This window comes from Cydia fagiglandana, chromosome 2 (assembly GCF_963556715.1).
Source record: "Cydia fagiglandana chromosome 2, ilCydFagi1.1, whole genome shotgun sequence".
NCBI lineage: Eukaryota > Metazoa > Arthropoda > Insecta > Lepidoptera > Tortricidae > Cydia > Cydia fagiglandana.
Window position 1 is genome coordinate 2,571,577 of NC_085933.1, and position 19,373 is coordinate 2,590,949.

The 19,373-nt window shown below is 38.4% G+C and overlaps 2 protein-coding genes across 2 annotated transcripts in view; both read right to left on the minus strand.

Moving 5' to 3' along the window:
- LOC134672301 (uncharacterized) overlaps positions 1-13,672 on the minus strand; it is a 68,755-nt gene extending 55,083 nt beyond the window's left edge. The window contains exons 1-7 of the mRNA XM_063530197.1: positions 13,538-13,672; positions 12,653-13,437; positions 12,019-12,173; positions 4,951-5,081; positions 2,348-2,568; positions 1,668-1,807; positions 409-557 (exon numbers count right to left, since the gene is read on the minus strand). Of these exons, the coding sequence (XP_063386267.1) occupies positions 409-557; positions 1,668-1,807; positions 2,348-2,568; positions 4,951-5,081; positions 12,019-12,173; positions 12,653-13,437; positions 13,538-13,570 (1,614 nt within the window). The 5' untranslated portion in view covers positions 13,571-13,672. The remainder of the gene's footprint in view (positions 1-408; positions 558-1,667; positions 1,808-2,347; positions 2,569-4,950; positions 5,082-12,018; positions 12,174-12,652; positions 13,438-13,537) is intronic.
- Positions 13,673-15,481: 1,809 nt separating this feature from the next.
- Positions 15,482-19,225, minus strand: LOC134674118 (uncharacterized). Its single transcript, XM_063532176.1, has 2 exons — positions 18,746-19,225; positions 15,482-16,269 (listed from the first exon to the last, which is right to left on the minus strand). The coding sequence occupies exons 1-2, from the start codon at positions 19,067-19,069 to the stop codon at positions 15,760-15,762; spliced, it is 834 nt and encodes a 277-aa protein (XP_063388246.1). The 5' UTR covers positions 19,070-19,225; the 3' UTR covers positions 15,482-15,759.
- Positions 19,226-19,373: the final 148 nt, after the last annotated feature.

Genomic DNA, 19,373 nt, shown 5'->3' on the forward strand with positions numbered 1-19,373 from the left:
TAAACAATAATAGTCAAAACAAGGTTATCTCATGCAGTAAATCTTAATAGGTAATTAGAAAAATAATCTTAATATTATGTGATAATAGTCTTAAGCAAGATTGAGACTTCTCGCAACCGAAGCACGTTACTATAGTAGCTAGTACCTACTCTTCTTAAATAAAAGCCACCCACGGTCCTCTGTTCGTAAGATACAATTTCTCGCTATCAAAAAACGACACCACCATCCCGCTCTCCCTGTCGCCTCTTTCACGCTTGAAGCAATACGTGATATGCTTTGTAAGGTAATTTTAAGCATTTAGCTATTAAGGTTAACTTGCCATACCCTATTCAGGGTCCATGCTGTTCAATTTAATTTAAAATACCATCTCTATATACCAAGGCCAATGCAATAAAAAAAGCCACTCACAGTCCGCTGTAGCAGCGCGAGCCGCGCCGCGAGCGCCCGCAGCGGGAACGCCTTCAGCAACGCCAGCAGGTCCTGCTCTCTCAAGGCGCCTTCGCTGACGGCCCCGGCGCCTCCGTGCCGGTCCACCTCCTCCCACATCTCCTCGTTCTCTGCTGGAAACGGTAGGATCCATACATTTAGCTAATTTGGGGACGGCACAAACATAAAAAGCAAATAAGGGCCACTTGCACCATTCCACTAACCCGCGGTTAACCGGTTAAACTCGGAGTTAGCATGGTTACCACTTACCAGTACAATTTGACACTGGGTTAACGGTTTAGCCGCTTAACCCCGGGTTAGTGGGATGGTACAAGTGGGCCTAAGTGGGTTTGAAATTGGAGCATTGCCTTTAGGGCCGATACAGACGGACTACAACCCGATTGCAATTTGTATGAGAACTGCACGCCGACTGCACGCCAACTGCAACGTCCACGTGCAGTTCCCATAAAAGTTGCAGTCGGGATGCAGTCCGTCTATACCGGCCCTAAGGTGTGTGGTGTTAGGCGTATCTGGGCGTATCGTTTTTGTTACCATAGACTAGAAATCCCCTAGACCGAGTTTAGAGCAATTATTTCATGCAACCTATGATGCCAAAAATGCGGGCGCGCGCGGGACGAGGTGAGCGAAGTCCCGTGCCGGGATTGGTCCGTTCAAAGACACGGACGTCTCACAAAGACACTTTCGACTCGAACATGGCGTAAATTTACCGTATGCGTGGCAGAGGGGGGTAGCGCGACTATGCTCGGTCTAGAGGATTCCTAGTCTATGTTTTATACGTATACGAAGTTGATAGTAATGGCTGACGATTTAAAGGCTAATGCAGATTGCTCGCAGCAGACACAGTGCATTTTTAGGGATCCGTATCCAAAGAGTAAAAACGGGACCCTATTCTTCTTTATTACTCTGTCCGTCAGGTCCGTCTGTATGTCTGTCACCAGGCTGTATCTCACGAACCGTGATAGCTAGACAGTTGAAATTTTCACAGATGATGTATTTCTGTTGCCGCTATACTAACAAATACTAAAAACAGAATATAATAAATATTTAAATGGGGCGCCCATACAGCAAACGTGATTTTTTTGCCGTTTTATGCGTAATGGTAATGCGGATTTTTAACGTTTTTAACGTTATCCATACATTGCGAGGTTAGTGATATATTTAGGTCATACTAAGTTTATATATATACCCTCCCATTGAAATGGATACCAACAATACTGTACCTTCAGTACACTCCTTAGCTGTCTCCAAGACCGGTGCAGACAGCATCAAATCCAATATGGCCAGGGCCCGCGCCGCGTCGCTGGTATCACACATGGGGAGTCTAATCAGAGGGGCCGCCCATCGCACTGAATGAGTTTGCCTGAAATATTAGTATTTATTATAATAATCATCATAAAAATCTTCATTTTCATGCCTCATATTACTTTGAAAGGTTCTGAAAATTGTCTAAGTAGTATGTCCGACCGAAGTTTCGATTTCAGCAATTTTCAGCATAAAAACCATGTTTCAGGTTCACCACGGTTCAGTTTCTGCCACGGCCACGCCAAAATTATATAAGTTTCAGTTTAAGTTGGTTTCGGCATAAAGTGAAGAATTCCATCTTCAGAGAAGTATCATCCAAAAAATGGCAGGTTACCTGAACAACTGGTGAAGTAAGAACAGTAGTTGCCTCACAGCTTTCTGAGCCACACAGCCTGCCTTACATCACTCTTGGCAGCATCTTAAGGAGTCCGTGAAGTACTGCACCTTATGTTACCTCGAACAGTCAAACATCTGCTTTGCTGCCTTTGCTCAAATGTTGACTGGTAGAGTATGTCTTATAGCATAAACTCTAATATACATATACATATATAGCGTCATATTTTTGTGATTAAATAAGTAAAACATAGCCAAAAATTACCTGAATAGCTGGTGAAGCAGGAACAGTAGCTGTCTCACATCACTCTTAGCCAGCAAAGCGCCACACAGCCCTCGCGCCCAGCGCTTCAAGGAGTCCGTGAAGTACTCCATCTTGAGACAGGTAATGGAGCTGCTCGCGCGCAACTCTTGAAGTACTAGGGTTAGGGCTTCTCTGATGTCTCCAACGTTGCCTTGGACGGTTTCGGATATGAATTCTTCTATCTGAAAATTTTATTTTGATTTGGGGTCATCCATTATCAACATCAGACGTTTAGGGGGGAGAGAGAGGGGGGTCAAAAAATGTGATATGTTGTGACAAGGGGGAGGGGAGAGTCACAAACTTTGTGACGTCATATTAATTTCATTAGTCATTTTGGAACGATAATCGTTTTTATTCGTTTAATTTTCTGTACTAATCAGTTTTGCGTTATAAAATTACTAATATTTCTTTGGTCAAAAATATTTTGCTAAAGTATTAATAATACTGAACTCGATTTGCCGAATTCGTTGAAAAAATTTGACGTCACACCAGGGGGCGAGGGGTTTGCCAAATGTGACCACCCAGCAAGCATTTTTGGTCAATATTCCGAAAAAGGCACCTATTTTAGGTCGCACAAATTAGAGAACCAAAATGAGGCACGTCGAGTCGACATAAATGGGGAAAAAACGCACGTGCCGGCGACGTATTTATTGACGGTAAATTAGTGATTACAACCATTAGGTCAACACTAGGTCATGTTTCCGACGTGGATTCGACGTCGCCACGATGTGCCGCGTAGTTGAAATGTACTAATTTGGTAATCTTTACCACCTTTAGACGTGATGGTGACATATTTTTATCCATATAATTAATCTGCGAGGCAATATTTAGATGAGACGCGATGAAGAGGAAAAGAGACACAAACATTACGCTTATATATTCTTTTCACTCAGAAACAAAATGTCTAACAAGAAAACAACTTTAAGTTGTGCAATGATAATGGCGGCCACTAAGTCATGTAAAATAATTTAGGCCGATTACGCAGATGAAGAACGATGAAATCTAGTGTACAGAAAATTTTTTCTTGCATTATATTAGGTTTACATACAAAACTATTGATGGGCTTTTGAAATATTTAAGTTATCAACATTTTATTAAATCAAAATGCATATATTTGCTTGTAATTGAGTGTTGTAATTGAATATTTGTGTATGTGAGTGTATTGACTGGATCAAAACTATTGTTTTATTTTGAATATTAGCACAATGAAGTACCGTGCGATGGCACCATTCAAGATATAACAACTTAAATTATGCAATTTCATATTTAGCATCATTATAACGAAATGAAAGAAAATGGCGGCACAACCTTATGGTATTGATAGTACTTTACAAGTGATTTTAACTATATGGTCGCAATTTGGTATCTATTTTAAATAACATTTACCAAAAATTAGTAGCTAAATCGACATAAAATCGACGACCTAAAGGTCTCCGTATAAGAAATAATTACGTCGCAAATACACCTAAAATGTCTTATTAGTACATTTGACCTATTGGTCAGACTTTGCAGTTAACTTTACCTAATATTTCGACTTATTTTCAACCATTAAGTCCCTGACTTCATGGTCCCCGTATAAGAAATAATTACGTCGCATATACACCTAAAATGCCTTATTAGTACATTTGACCTATTGGTCAGGGTTTGAAGTTACTTTTACCTAATATTTCGAGTGATTTTCAACCATTAAGTCCCTGACTTCATGGTCTCCGTATAAGAAATAATTACGTCGCATATACACCTTATTAGTAAATATGACCTATTGGTCAGGGTACGAAGTTAATTTTACCTAGTAATTCGACTTATTTTCAACCATTAAGTCCGTGACTTCATAGTCCCCGTATAAGTAATAATTACATCGCAAATACACCTAAAATACCTTATTAGTAGATTTGACCTATTGGTCAGGGTTTAAGGTTAATTTTACCTAATATTTCGCCTTATTTTCAACCCCTAAGTCTCTGACTTCATGGTGTATTTATGAAGTGAAATTTACGTTTTATTATCCCTATATTTTGACTTGGAAGTAAAAGTGTACAATACGTAAAATAATTGGTGACTTAGGACGTAATTTTTACTTAAATTGGTAAAATCTTCTTCGAGCCTAGGAAAAAATACTTAAAATGTTTGCTGGGCAAGTGTGTGTGTAAAACACCTAGAACATACAGTGACGTAATTAATGGATGACCCCTTGTGAGAGACTGGAGTTGAGAACCCGAAATGATTACAACTTACACAAGCTATATCTCTCTTCCATCTTATGTTCCCGGAAGCATACTAGGTGGACCCGGGTATGTCCTTAAACTACGTCCAAGACCACCGGTGGACGGGCAGCAGCGTCCCTCAAATTCGGTGTACTCGACTGCGATCGCCAACCCGCCTGCCAAGCGTGGCGATTATGGCATTCACCCCCCATCCGGCACGTATGGAGGTCCAAGGGGGAGGCCTATGTTCAGCAGTGGACATCTTATGGCTGACATGATGATGATGATGATGATGATACTAGGTGGAAAAATATTACCCTTTACTCTAAACCCTGTAATATTTCAGGCTATGCAACTGACCTGATAGTAAGCCAGCAATGCTTGGTGTTGGTACGTGCAATACGACTCGTTCACGTCTTTCAGCAGGCCCTCCAAGCGAAGCTGAGCGGCAGGAAGCTTCTCCTTTAGCAGCGTAGCGTGCTCGTAGGTCCCTAAATAAGCAAAAAGTGTGGCAGGTTATACACCGTGTTTTTATTGAATTCCGTTAACTTCGGGGTATGGTTAAGTACGTTTAAGAGAACTAAATGGCTTAGTTAATTTAAAAAAATAAATATTTTTATTGTTTTTTTTTTGGAAAAATTTTAAGGTTTAAAAGTAATTAAATGTAGCATATAGCGTTGTTGTAACACGGGTATTACATTTAACTCAACCAAACAATTGAAATCTGTGACTTATCAATGTCATTCCCATACAACCATTTCCAGTCGCCGTTACGACGCGGTGTAGACACATCTTGTGTCGACACCGTCTGTTTCGGTCACAATTCCAGTCGCAGAGTCGTCGCCGTGTCGACACAGTTACTAGAAATGGGGAAGGGTCGACACATGACACAAAGTGACATAAAGTGTGGTCGCCGTGTGCACACATTGTTACGAGTTTGCGACTACTTTATGCCAAAATCATTCGTTCATTCGTTCATTTTGTTCCTGTCAAATGGAAACTGTCAGATGGAAAAATAGTTAAATAAAAATAAGTGACATTAATACGCCATCTCTAAAACGGATTACAAGACGTAATTATATATTGTTTGCATTTATATTACAATAGGACTTAAATTATTATGGGGAATTAAACTGCTCGAGTGATTTGATAAACTAAGTGTAATATAATCAACGCGCCACCACATTGTTTTAGTTTAGCCGGAAATGAAATTGTTTACTTCTCAGTGCCTGTGTTCATAACTATATTATTTGATGCATTTTTAGTACTTCGATGCGTATACTATACTTAAATAACAGAAATAACGCTTTACATACTACGAAACTTGTTAATTATGATGTACAAATATGGTTTAAGGCTGAGAAATATTGCAGTCACAAAGTAGTCGCAAATGTTTCGACTTTGTGTCGACTCTGTGTAGACACATGACACGCGCTGTCAAAAGTAATAACAAAGTTACTGGATTTGCAAAATGGCTCCTTGTGTTCATTCGTTTTCAGATATTCTCAAAGTGTAAGAGCCATGCCGTGGTCAGAGATGAGGGCATTAATCGTCTAACTGTTTATTCGACTAATTAATGGAATAAAAAAAGTTAATCCTCATATTTTAATCGCGATTAATTTAGTCGACCTAACATAGATTGAAATTGCATTAATCTGAATATTAATCGAATAAATTATCGATTAAATCTCGATCGAAAGTTGACAGGGGGACATTTTTGTACGTAAATGGAATAGAATTAAATATTTCCCACCTTTTCGGGACGGGGACAAATGGGAACACACAATTTTCGGATGTAATCCCGTTTATCCCCGCAGGGAAAAGATGGAATAGGATTTGCATGTAAATGTTTCCCATTTTTTCCCACCTTATCGGGGTGGGGACAAATGGGATCACACAATTTTTAGATGTAATCCCATTTATCCCCGCAGGGAAAAGATGGAATAGTATTTGCATGTAAATATTTCCCATTTTTCCCACCTTTTCGGGGTGGGGACAAATGGGAACACACAATTGTCAGATGTAATTCCATTTATCCCCGCAGGGAACAGATGGAATAGTATTTGCATGTAAATATTTCCCATTTTTTCCCACCTTATTGGGGGTGACAACAAATGGGAACACACAATTTTCAGATGTAATCCCATTTATCCCCGCAGGGAACAGATGGAATAGGATTTGCATGTAAATATTTCCCATTTTTTCCCACCTTTTCGGGGTGGGGACAAATGGGAACACACAATTGTCAGATGTAATTCCATTTATCCCCGCAAGGAACAGATGGAATAGTATTTGCATGTAAATATTTCCCATTTTTTCCCACCTTATTGGGGGTGGGGACAAATGGGAACACACAATTTTCGGATGTAATCCCATTTATCCTCGCAGGGAACAGATGGAATAGGATTTGCATGTAAATATTTCCCATTTATTCCACCTTATCGGGGTGGGGACAAATGGGAAGACACAATTTTCGGATGTATTCCCATTTATCCCCGCAGGGAACAGATGGAATAGGATTTGCATGTAAATATTTCCCATTTTTTCCCACCTTATCGGGATGGGGACAAATGGGAACACACAATTTTCAGATGTATTCCCTGGCGTGACAATGTGACGTAACGTGACAGGTGCGACATTTCGACAAGTCTCATTGTTGCTGACGTCACAGGCATCCATGGGCTACGGTTATCGCTTACCATCGGGCAGGCCGTATTCCTGTTTGTCACCATCATTGTATTATTTTTAAAAACTTTATTATATCGGCAAAAAACAGGTATTTCTCTTGCGATGTTTATGATGATAATGATGAAAATTGTCACAAGATTTCAAAGAACTTTCGGTAATTCTTGAGTTGTGTGATGTGTCGAAATTTCGTGACAATTGTCGTATTTCTTGTGACAAATGTCATTAGCTTCGCAAAATACGTACTTACGAGTATTAACTGGCGATATAGTGGAGTTTTTTTTAAATTAACATGTTGGTGGCAAACAACCACACCGCCCGTCTGATGGTAAGCGATTACCGTAGCCCATGGAGGCCTGTGACGTCAATTACAGTGATGTAGACAATTGTTGGACCTGTCACGTCCTAAAACCTATAAAACGATATTCATGACGACTTTTATGACAAAATGCGTAGCCGCCATCTTGGATTATAAAATGGCCATCATTTTCGAATTCTGCACTCCCTAAAACCTATAAATCGACATCCGTGACGACGCAAGTTATCTTTATTTTCAGAACTAACCAATTGCTACAGAATACAAAGGACAAAAAAAGAAGCAAGGAGGTAATGAAACAAGCAAAAATACTGATGATTCCTCGACGCAATTGGATGATTCTTAAATTGTGTCCAGATTTTTTTGTCATAAAAGTTTTTATTTTTCACATATAACTCACACAAGCTCCGTGACATTTCGACCTTGTAATTTTTTTAATGTTTTTGTTTATCTATGCGTATCTCACTAGAATAATATAATCAAGGTATGTTTATGTTTGATGATTGAAATAGTAACTCTAAAAATTATATTTGTGTCTTATATTCCTGCCGAAGACTTTTATTTTTCCTTTTCCTTCTACACAAGTTAGGCCAAGTAATAAGAATTTAGGGCTCTCAATTTTATCTTGACTTCTACATCAGTAAAGCTACGAGGCCATGTTTGGTATCGTTTTCGTATAAATTCACAGTACCAAATTTAGTTATGGTATCACATTGACACCATTCCGAAGTAAAAACATATAAACTTATTAAAATACTTTCTTTTAAACTCCTCTTCACGCTTAAACTGCTGAACAGTTTTAATTAAAAGGTGCACATACAGGGTGATTCATGAGACGTGAGCAGGACTAATCCTACACACTCAGTAACTGATAATTGATCGATCATCGCCGTATTTAGGTGAAACAACCACACTTTTTCCTATTTTTTAACTTTTTGGTGAGGATAAATTTAATTCTCTACAATCTTGGTCACCCTACAAAACCTAATTAATAAACATAAAACCTCTTTTACCGTAATGACAGCATTTTGATTACGAAGAAAATGAACTGTCAAACTTGGTGAGATACGAGTTTTCAAAAGTAACCAGACCGTGATGACAGTGATGACATTCAATTTGACATAGAATATCGGTAGTTTGGTATTCTAATTTCAGGGTGACCATGCATGTCGTAAATAAATTAATAACTTTATTTTTCAACACGACTACAAAATTAACGTTAAACTCACTAATACTGATACGAAACCGTTGCTTATAGTTTACGAAATGCGCAGTGTTAGTCCTGCTCACGTCTCCTGAATCACCCTGTATATTTTGAGTCCCGAGACAGGACATAATAAGTTATCTCAAAAATCATCCTTTAAAGGTGTGAAATGTGGTGCAGGGGGGAATTCAGAATTGAATTCTTGAAGTTAATACTTACTGTTTAAGTTTAGGTTTGAAGTCATGTTTTTTATCATTTTCAACTAAATCAAAGATGTAGAATTGTAGACCATCCCAAATTTCATATAAATCGGTTCAGCGGTTATTGATTTTCCGTACAAATTTTCACGCCACTTTTCACACCTTCAAAAGATCATTTTGGTTATAAGATCTATCCTATGTCCTGTTCCGGGACGCTAACTATTTCTATACCAAATTTCAACGAAATCGGTTCAGCGGTTAAGCGTCAAGAGGAGTTTAAAAAATACCGGCCAAGTGCGAGCCGGACTCGCGTATTAAGGGTTCCGTACATTAAGTCCGCCTCGCGCTTGGCTGCACATTTCTAATAGGTTTTCCTGTCATCTTAATAATCGTGATAGGTAAAGGACTATTTTGTGTATTTTTTTCAAAATATAAGACCTAGTAGTTTCGGAGATAAAGGGGGGGGGGGGGAGAATGGTAATTTTTTGGGTATAAAATCAATTTGTTTACGTTACATGTCCGTCTTTGGGTCCCTAATTTAGATATATGTACCAAATTTCAACTTAATTGGTCCAGTAGTTTCCGAGAAAATAGGCTGTGACAGACGGACAGACATACAGACGCACGAATGATCCTATAAGGGTTCCATTTTTTCCTTTTGAGGTACGGAACCCTAATAAAATTGTTTTTAAATTTTGTGGAACACGGCACTTCACTGATGTAGAAATCAAGATAAAATTGAGAGCCCTAAATAAAGTTTCAAGAGCGGATATCTCAAAAACTATTCAGTATATGGAAAAAATTGACTAAATAAACTTGTAACAAATTAAATTAACTTTCATTTTGTATAAGTGACCATGTCGCTAAGATGCATAGTTTCCGAGATATAATCGAAAAACCGGAAAATGGGACCTTCAAAGCCCCTCTCTCCCCCCCCCCCCGCTCAAGGGCTACGGCCGAGGACTGTTGATATGTTCACCTCCTAACTTGTCCAAACCAAGTTACGGAGTCAAAAATTGTGTTCCGAGCATTTCCCTCTACAACTTTTTTGAGCATTCGTTGCCTGTCCTAGTAGCGTATTGCATTTCTTTAAAAACTTTTCTGTAAAAGGTTGACGGGTGTTGGGTGTTTATATGGTTTTGGTCGATTTTTATCATTCGCATCGCCCATGATGACTTACTAGAATTACGAGCACACGAGACACTAATAGTAGTTTGACAAACCTTGGTTTTCAAGAGGTATTTTATATTGACATTTGCTGTCACAAATTTGCTGTCAGATTTAGTCGCAAACCGCACGCAAAGTGCACATAAATGTGTCGACACCTTGTTACGGAAAAGTGTACACACGGCGACGACACTTTGTTTCGAAACAATTCTAGACACATTGTGTGGACTCTGTTACGACACATCTGACATTTAGTTACCACTTTGATGATTCTGCGACTGGAATGGTTATATGGGTTTCAAACATAGATCGACCGAGATTGTACTTAAGTTTAGTAGCAAATGTATGAACTCATTCTAAACACTAATCAATATGTAAACCGGCGCTAAGACAAGTGTACACGCTTGTAGTGGCCTTATAGGAAAAAAATAAATTATTGATTATCTCTGAAATGGAGTTAATTAGAATATCGGTGTCTTTGAGAAAGTTACTTAATTTAAGCTCAGGAATGCACCCTTGAAATTAACAGAAAACAAAAAAAAACACGGTGTATAGGCCAAGCACATGATTGGCGCTACATTATCTCGCCGCGAGATATACTACCCGCCTTTTTAGGGTTCCGGACCCAAAGGGTAAAACGGGACCCTATTACTAAGACTCCGCTGTCCGTCCGTCCGTCCGTCTGTCACCAGGCTGTAGACAGCTGAAATTTTGATAGCTAGACAGCTGAAATTTTCACAGATGATGATGATGATGAACAACAAATACTAAAAATAGAACAAAATAAAGATTTAAGTGGGGCTCCCATACAACAAACGTGATTTTTGACCGAAGTTAAGCAACGTCGGGCGGGGTCAGTACTTGGATGGGTGACCTTTTTTATAGATAATGGTAAGGAACCCTTCGTGTGCGAGTCCGACTCGCACTGGCCGGTTTTTTTTTCTAACTATGTTAACAAAAGAGGGACGGGTAGTCTATCTCGCCGTGAGATACTGTCGCGCCAATCATGTGCTAGCCCGGCTGGAGAGTCTTAGTGATAAGCCCGCCTGTTGGCTATTGTTGTCGACCTTTCTTTGGTTAGCAATAAATCAAATTGCACTTAGTCAGTTTAGCTAAATAAGGTCTAATAAATAAGGTACTGCACCCCTGATGGTTCCAAAAAGTAAGTATGTACCACAAAATGTTTGCCACCAAGCTCAGTATTTCAATAAATGCATACATGCACGCGGGCAGCTTTCTCGCGCAGAGAATTGCCATCGCAATCCAACGCGGGAACGCTGCCTGCGTGTTGGGCACCCTCCCAAAGGCACCAAATTTTGATAGGTATTTTTAATTTTTAGTTTTAGTTATTTTAATTGTAGTTAGTTTTAGTTTTATATTCCTGTTTATGTCTTAGTAATTTAAATTTATGTAATTTAATATTATGAGAATAAATATCCCTGTATATATATAAATGAATTAATTCAACATGTAATATTTAGAGGATGAGACTGATCATGCTATTCATACTCATAAAATCTATTTTATTTTAGTAGAATTCTGTACTTTTTTTTTCTTTGGCATTTGTGTCTTTTAAAACTAAAATAAGCATAGCTTGCCCTGACAGGGACATCCATAAAATTGTGTCAGGTTTTTGTTTTTTTTTAATGGAATTTTATGCCCTGGATGCCAGCCCTTTAAGCCAAATCTCATAGAAAAAGGGGCAAGCTATGATGGCGCCATATATGCAAACCTTTGACAGTTGCCAACCCCATTCATTTACTTCATTACGATAACATATATAGATCTCATTATTGTTAGAAGGTACACTTTCATAAGGTCCACAATTGGCTAGATAACAGTGTTTCTATTAATACCTGTATAAGAGATGCTGCGCTCACACTGGCCACACTTCTGTGTAACGGACACTGTCTTCTTCTCCACTTTCCATAGAGCTGCTCTGCTTTTCTCCTCATCCTGGTATCCTTTGGCAACCTTTTCCATTTCTTGTTCTAATTTTATGGCTGAACATCTGAAAAATTAAGCTTATTTTATGATTCTTAACAGATTTCAAAGACAAATAGTAGGGTAGTGAGTAAAACCAATCAGAGTAACATGAATGGATTTTTTTTCTTTTAAAAAGTTACAATTTAAAATATCTATGTATAATATGTGTTGACTGCAGGTGAAGGCAAAAACAACACTAGAATTCGAGTTTGTTTTAATGCAATAAAGTCCTACAATAAGTATAGGGTATGGATATCCTTGCTCAATAATGTTTGCTGAGGCATGCAAATGCCTCCAATAAAAATCTTTTATGATTCATATTTAATTATCGTAATTGACTATTTACATATAGAATTATTGCTACAGAGTCAGAGTACAGACTCTTATCAAATATGTCATAATTATTGCATCATGCATTTTTGGTATGAAAACTGCTATTTGGCAGTGTTAGAAGGTGCTAAAAATAATATTGTTGTTTACTCTCATAAAAAATCCAACTAATACCTGTATGTTGACAACAAGTCCACCAAAGGGTGTTCCGGCCTCAATGCCTTCCCTCCTTCTGCCAAAGCTTCCTCTCTCTCACTCATCTCCCTCACCTCTGCCATCTCTTTCCCACCAAATATGTGCATTGCCACTTCTAAGGGCATACATTGTAATTTTTCCAGCCTTACTTCATGAACCGTTTGAAGTTCCTCGGGTGTTTCGGGAATCATTGATTCTTCAAATATAGGAGCTGATGGCGCTACATTTCCTATCACACCAGTTGATATATTTTCAGTGGTTTCTTCAACTGATTGGATATGGTCAGTGCCTTGACTTACATAAGCTGATTCTTTTAATTTATTTTCCAGTTCTTCTATATTTAAATCAGACACTGGAACATCTTTAAGAGTGATTATATCTAGACTATGGCACACATCTTTATAGGCACTTTGTGTTGGATCTAAAGACTGACTTTGTGATATTTGATTTTCTATACTTGCTTGACCCTGTATTTTAGGTGTTTCTGCAATTGGAACTGAGCTTTGATCTGTTTCTTTTAAAATTTCTTTTTGAGCTGATTCTTTTAAACTTAATACAGACTGTTCATGAGTAGATATACAGGGTAAATCTGTATCTTCGACTATATCTTCCTCAATAACAGCTTGATCAGAAGGCATATCGACTTGTTCAATATTGGCTTCAGCAGAAGGAATTTTCTCTTCAACTAATGGCACATTGCTTGTAGAAGGCACAGCTTCAGGTATCTCAGTACTTGTAACGCGTTTCTCTTTGCTTTTCTTCTTCTGAAAATGCAAGTTCATGTTAAGTTACACAAATAAATAACTACGCATATAATTTTTAGTGCAAGAAATGACAACAAAGAAGAAAGAGCATGAAACATACCGCACGAGGCTTCTCCTTCATCATGGTCGCCATTTTTTATTGGAATTCCTCAGGATCTTATTACAAATAAGACTTCTTTGTTTCTAAAACACATCACCTAAATATTTACAATTAACACAACAACACACTGTGGAAGGGAAGCGCCAGCTGAGATCTGTCACTTCTGTCACTATACTGACATTTGACATTTGTAAAAATTGTTGCTTAAAGGCCTGTCCAGGCGAGAACAATTTTTCGCCAATCTGATTAAATTCTCCGATCAAATCAGGTGGTGCGGACGCAAACATCAATTTGGCCACTTTCACAATTTTAAATTTATGGTGTTATTTGAGCGCTCGAAATTTAAAAAATTTGCCTAACAAATTAGTATTCCTGCCTTGGCGCCCCATTTTATCGGTCATAATCGGCGAGCCAAATTGGCGTTTGCGTCCGCACGGCCTGATTTGATGGAACAATTTAATCAGATTGGCAAAAAATTGTCCCCATCTGGACATGCCTTAAAACCAAAGAGAATACAGGGTGGAAAGATAAGTCGGGCCCTGGGCCCAGTTTTATAAAGTTACAAGTTACAAATTTACAGGCGTTTACTGGCAACACTTGTTCCGTTTTTTACAATTTGCGTTTTATAAAAGTACTGTGTTACAATTTTACAGGTTACAGGTACAAGTGCCTGTAGCTCAACCATAGACGAAAATACGGGAGTTTTATAGTTTTAAACTCATAATCGAACAGGCGTTTTATAAAAAAATTGTAAATTACAAGTGTAGATTGGTACACTTGTAACAAAAACTTACATAAGTCTTGAGTCCTGTAACAGCACAACAGCAGTTACTTGTAGACTCGTTTTCTGAGAGATTTTAAACTTTACTCTTTATTGTTAAGCACCAACGCCAACGATTGTGCCAGGGCATGCATACTTTTCCATGCACTGACCTTATCAGTTTTTGTTAATGTATCTGAAATATATAGTAAATAGGAAATAAAGTGACAATATGTTTGATATTGATTTTATTGACGATTCGTTTTATTTTATCTACTAGGAAATGGAAAGGGATTATTGCCGATATTTGTCGTTGATTTATTAGCATTCGTCTCTTTATATAAGTATAGTGCATTCACATTATGGTAAAGTGTACTATTCATAATTTTCGATACACACCGTATTTATCTTTAAGCCGCTACCGAAACGATACATTTTAATGTAAGAATGTGAAAGAGTACCTACTTATTTACATGTTATTTACTTATTACGTAAATATTTCATTAAATCTAACTTAATCTGAATCTGAAAACGGCCCAAAAAGTATATCCTTGGCATGGAACGCCGCTCTCAACCACTCGATTTTTCCTTCATTTCTGGCCATTTTTCCAGTAATTAATATTTTACAGCAAACAAAAACACATAATGTGCACGTAATTTAAGTAGCTAACACACTACCGCACCGCACCAAGGTCATTGTGGGACGCACCCATAAGTAAAAGGGAGAAAGCGATATCTCTTTCTCCCTCTTACTTATGGGTGCGTCCCACAATGACCTTGGTGCGGTGCGATAGTGTGTTAGCTACTTAGTAGAGAACCGAGTATCTATGACACACGTTTTTTTTTTTAAATAGTGATGTCCACACCTGTAGATTTCACATGTAATCGAGATTGACCGTGGTTCTTTACAACTGTAATTATTTATGTGTATTTATAAAACACCTGTAGCCGTTCACAGTGCATTACAGGTGCCTGTAGCCTGTACTCTTGTAACCTGTAACTTGTAACTTTATAAAACTGGGCCATGGTGCAAGTGCGATAGAGAGAAAGATAAAAATTTTTACGGTAGACCCTCAAGACAAGAGTCACGTATGCTTGCGAGTCGCGAGGCGAATGATGAGAAATCCATTTTTCCTCACGATCATCATACCTAATAAAAGGCGGAAAAATAAAAAAAAACATCATTTAAATGAGTAATCAAGATGTAATGAAAAAAGCATCGGTTTATACTTATGTACAATAAATACTAAAATCCATTAATGTTTGTGGAAGTCTGGATTATGCTTTCTGCTTAGGAACGATTTCATAACAATCATAACATGGTCGACCCATATCAGATCAACCATATTTAATCACCAATTTAATTATCACCAATCGTTTGGTCAGGTTAGCAGTTCGTTTCTTCAGCCAATTCCAGCTTTTAAAAAGCTTAAAACAATCCTATATGGTATTAAGAGTATTTTTAAGGCGGCGGTTGTCCTGACAAATGATCCTGGTACTGTATATTCTCGTCTTCATACTGCGCATGATTCTGCTGAGTTACGATAAAGACTGGAGACTTCATCTTCCTTGGGACAGGAGACGGGGAAGAGGAGTAACTTCTGGACTGCGAAGGCCCGCTCTGCATTTTCGCGCGGAACATTATATTGTCTATTTCATGCATAGCCACGTCTCTCTGATGCTCGTCTAGCTTTCTCAACTTTTTAGCTAGTAGCTGGCCGTACAGATCGTATTCATCCATGTCTCTTTTCTCTGTAGTAGCTTTCTTTAAGTACGTAACGGCTTCGTCCATTTGCTTTTTAGCGTAGAACATATCTGTGGCTGTGTCAAAGCCTGTTGTTTTGTCCGTGGGGTTGGGAGCTGCCTGTCTCGTCGGCCTGTTGGTTGGAGTCCTTTCCACCGTACCATGGTTGCGAGGAGCGGTGTGATCCGGTATTGCCGGAGGGGTCGTGTATGCCGTATTTACGAAGAACTGAAAAGTAAAGTGGAAATAATTATATAGTCTTTTGAGAGCACAGAGGTCCAAACGGTTCAAATGTGATAGCTTAAGGCGTTGTTAATGCTAATTAATATATTCACTATAGTAAAGAGCTGTACGTGTACTCTAAGAGTCGTCTCAATTACATAAACCCTAGAGGTTTTCAATAGTGGCATGCATGTAAAAATTGTATAAAAATATAAAGTGAATAAATAAACTAAAAAAAAAAATGCCCAACCCAGTCAGCGAACTTCCTGGTACTTAATACTGTTAATTTAAATTGAGATATCTATTAGTTATTGTCACGTTTAAATTTATCTAAACTTGTTGTAAACTATGTCAATAACTTTGATACCCAACACCGACTTTTTCCGTAAACGGATGAATCAGATGGCGCAACAGTACACAGTCCACGTCGGTCTCAAAGTTCACCTAACATAGTAACATGTGACATCCGTACTTGCGATATCGAGAAGGAACCGGACATATCGGGCCGATTGATAAGCGCCTAAAAACCTTCGACTTACATCATAATTCATAAACTAGGAAGATAATAGTCTATGCGAAAAGAGAAGAGTCGTGGAACGTATGAGGCTCAATACATTCCACAACTCTTTTCTTTCCGCGCAGACTTTACATTGAATAGGCAGTGGCGGATTTCCCATAAGGCACAGTAGGCCCGGGCCTAGGGCGGCGAGATATTAGGGGCGGCAAATTGTGACAAAAATTTCGCTGATGACAACAAAAAATAACTCAAAATTAGGCCAGCCAACGAATTCCCAAAAAATGTACCTATAGTGGGAAATGTTTGAAACACAATTTTTGACTTTGTACCTAACTTTATTTGGACTATCTAATATAGGAGGTGAACATATCAAAAGTCCCCGACCGTAGGCCTTGAGGCGGGGGAAGAGAGAGGTTTGAAGGTCACATTTTTCAGTTTTTCGCTTGTATCTCGGAAACTATGCGTTCTAACGACATTATCTTTATACAAAATGAAAGTTGGTTAAATTTGCTACAAGCTACAATTTATTATTAACTAACAGAGGCATCTCTTCTCTCCTGCCATGCTCAGGACCTCTTCGTTCGTCTTCCTTTCTGTCCAGCTAATCCTTATAGCATCCTCCGCCAACACCATATTTCAAAGGCTTCCAATCGCTCTCTGTCCCATTGTGTTAGCGTCCACGTCTCACATGCATACTCGTATAAAGCGATGCTCCAGATATACACCTTATCTAAGCGTTTTTTAACATTCTTCGAGATGTGTGCTTTGAGCAGGTGTTTTTTGCTATTGAATGCTTTTTTAGCCATTGCAATCCTCTGCTTGTTGTCCGCCGTGCATCTGCAGTCATTGGTAATAATACTTCCCAGGTATTTATATTGTTAAACTATATCGTGTTACATATAAAATTAAAGAGCTCATTGTAGGAATCTCAAATATTTTTTTTATGATTTTAGGATAAATAGTTATTCAAGAAAATAGGCAAAAAAATGTTTTTCTTATGTTTCTTTTTTACATTTTTTGAATGTTTTTGTAGGTACATAAAAAGTCAATGTTATTGGTAAAACTGTTACTTAAAATGAATAAGTATTTGCTTATTTTTTTTCGTAAAACCTATGTTCCTATGATCATGTCACAAAGACGTACAGTTTCTGAGATATAATAAGCGAAAAACCGAAAAATTGGACCTTCAAACCAAACCCCCCTACTTTTGATATGTTTACCTCCTAACGAGTCCAAAAAAGTTACTAAGTAAAAAATGTGTCCCAAGCATTTCCCTCTATAATATATCTTTTCGTTGCCTGGTCTAAATGTAGTCAATATGATGGGTGCTGACGCTGAGAAAGGGGCGGCTACAAGGCTTGGGGCCTAGGGCGGCAAAGACTGCAAATCCGCCACTGTGAATAGGTACCTATATACATGAGTTCTGGGACCTATCGAGAGGAATTTTCAATTATTTAGTTGGGGAGCTCTTCGGGATTTAATCGCGGATAAAATAAATTTTAATTCTCTAAATCCAACGTTTCGGACCTGACATCATGGCCAAGCTGATAATAATATTAAATTCATAAGAATAGGTAGATCATGAAAGTCGTTCGATGCGGTAGGGGGTCGAAAGACCCTATACAAAGTATGGTTAATTACGAGTTATACTAATTGCCGCAGCGAAGGTGTTAATACAATGCCTAAAGTATCCGTATCCAATGATTCAGTCATTTTATTGTACGAAACTCATTTGCATTCAGAAACTTCGTCAAATGTTTGCCCCCCATTCCAAGTCGGGCGAGTGACTTGTGCCCAACACGACCAAATTAACCAATGACATATATTTGGCCAATACAGTGCCAAGTTTTGAGAAGAATTGTATCGTTTAGGGCACGGATAAAAAAAATTGGACAAAAACTTTTTCTAAATGTAATAATAATGTGGCTGAAAATATTTTAAATACAAATTATGTTTAATTCTCACCTCATGTTCCATTTGAGTACTATCACATTCATATTTCCCGCCGAGAAAACTTTCCATCATGGGATATGCGAACCATGTCGTATGGTATGAGTCTTGCGACTTCTTCTTTTTATTCCAATGCATTCTGAAAGATGTCATGAGCGATTCTTTCTTCTTCTTGAGGTCAGTGACCGAACAATTTATGCTCAAAGACGTCTGTATTCGAAGCCAAGCATCGGAAACTTCGCTTCTGTTTCGATGGTGTGGGTGTTTCGGGTCCCAAAGTAGTTGTTCTCTGCGATAAAGGTCCAAAAATTCCAAAACTACATCGTTTGACCACGACATACTGTGAAAAGTCACAAAAAATGTGCTGTGAAACACGTCCACGCTAGCCCTCTCAAAGAGAAAGACTGGGGCGGCAGCCAATCACACGTACTCGCTTATCCAATGTTTGTTTATGTTGGCCTCGTTCCACAAATTATGCGATCGATGTTCGTCATTGGCAGGGTGACGTTTGGCGGCCAACCAAAATATTTGTACTTTGTAGTAGGCAGGAGAGGAAACTTTTTGGATATTTCAGTTGTGAGTTGTAAATAAATTCTTATTGGAATATTCAAGAAATGTATCGCTTGGTTAGTACATATAAGTC

Bases quoted from the DNA above. Each gene is read 5' to 3' on its own strand.
- LOC134674118 (XM_063532176.1), bottom strand. From the start codon at position 19,069: ATGTCGTGGTCAAACGATGTAGTTTTGGAATTTTTGGACCTTTATCGC. The intron at 16,270-18,745 runs GTGAGAATTAAA...TTTACTTTTCAG, and splicing joins GTACTCAAATGGAACATGAG to TTCTTCGTAAATACGGCATA.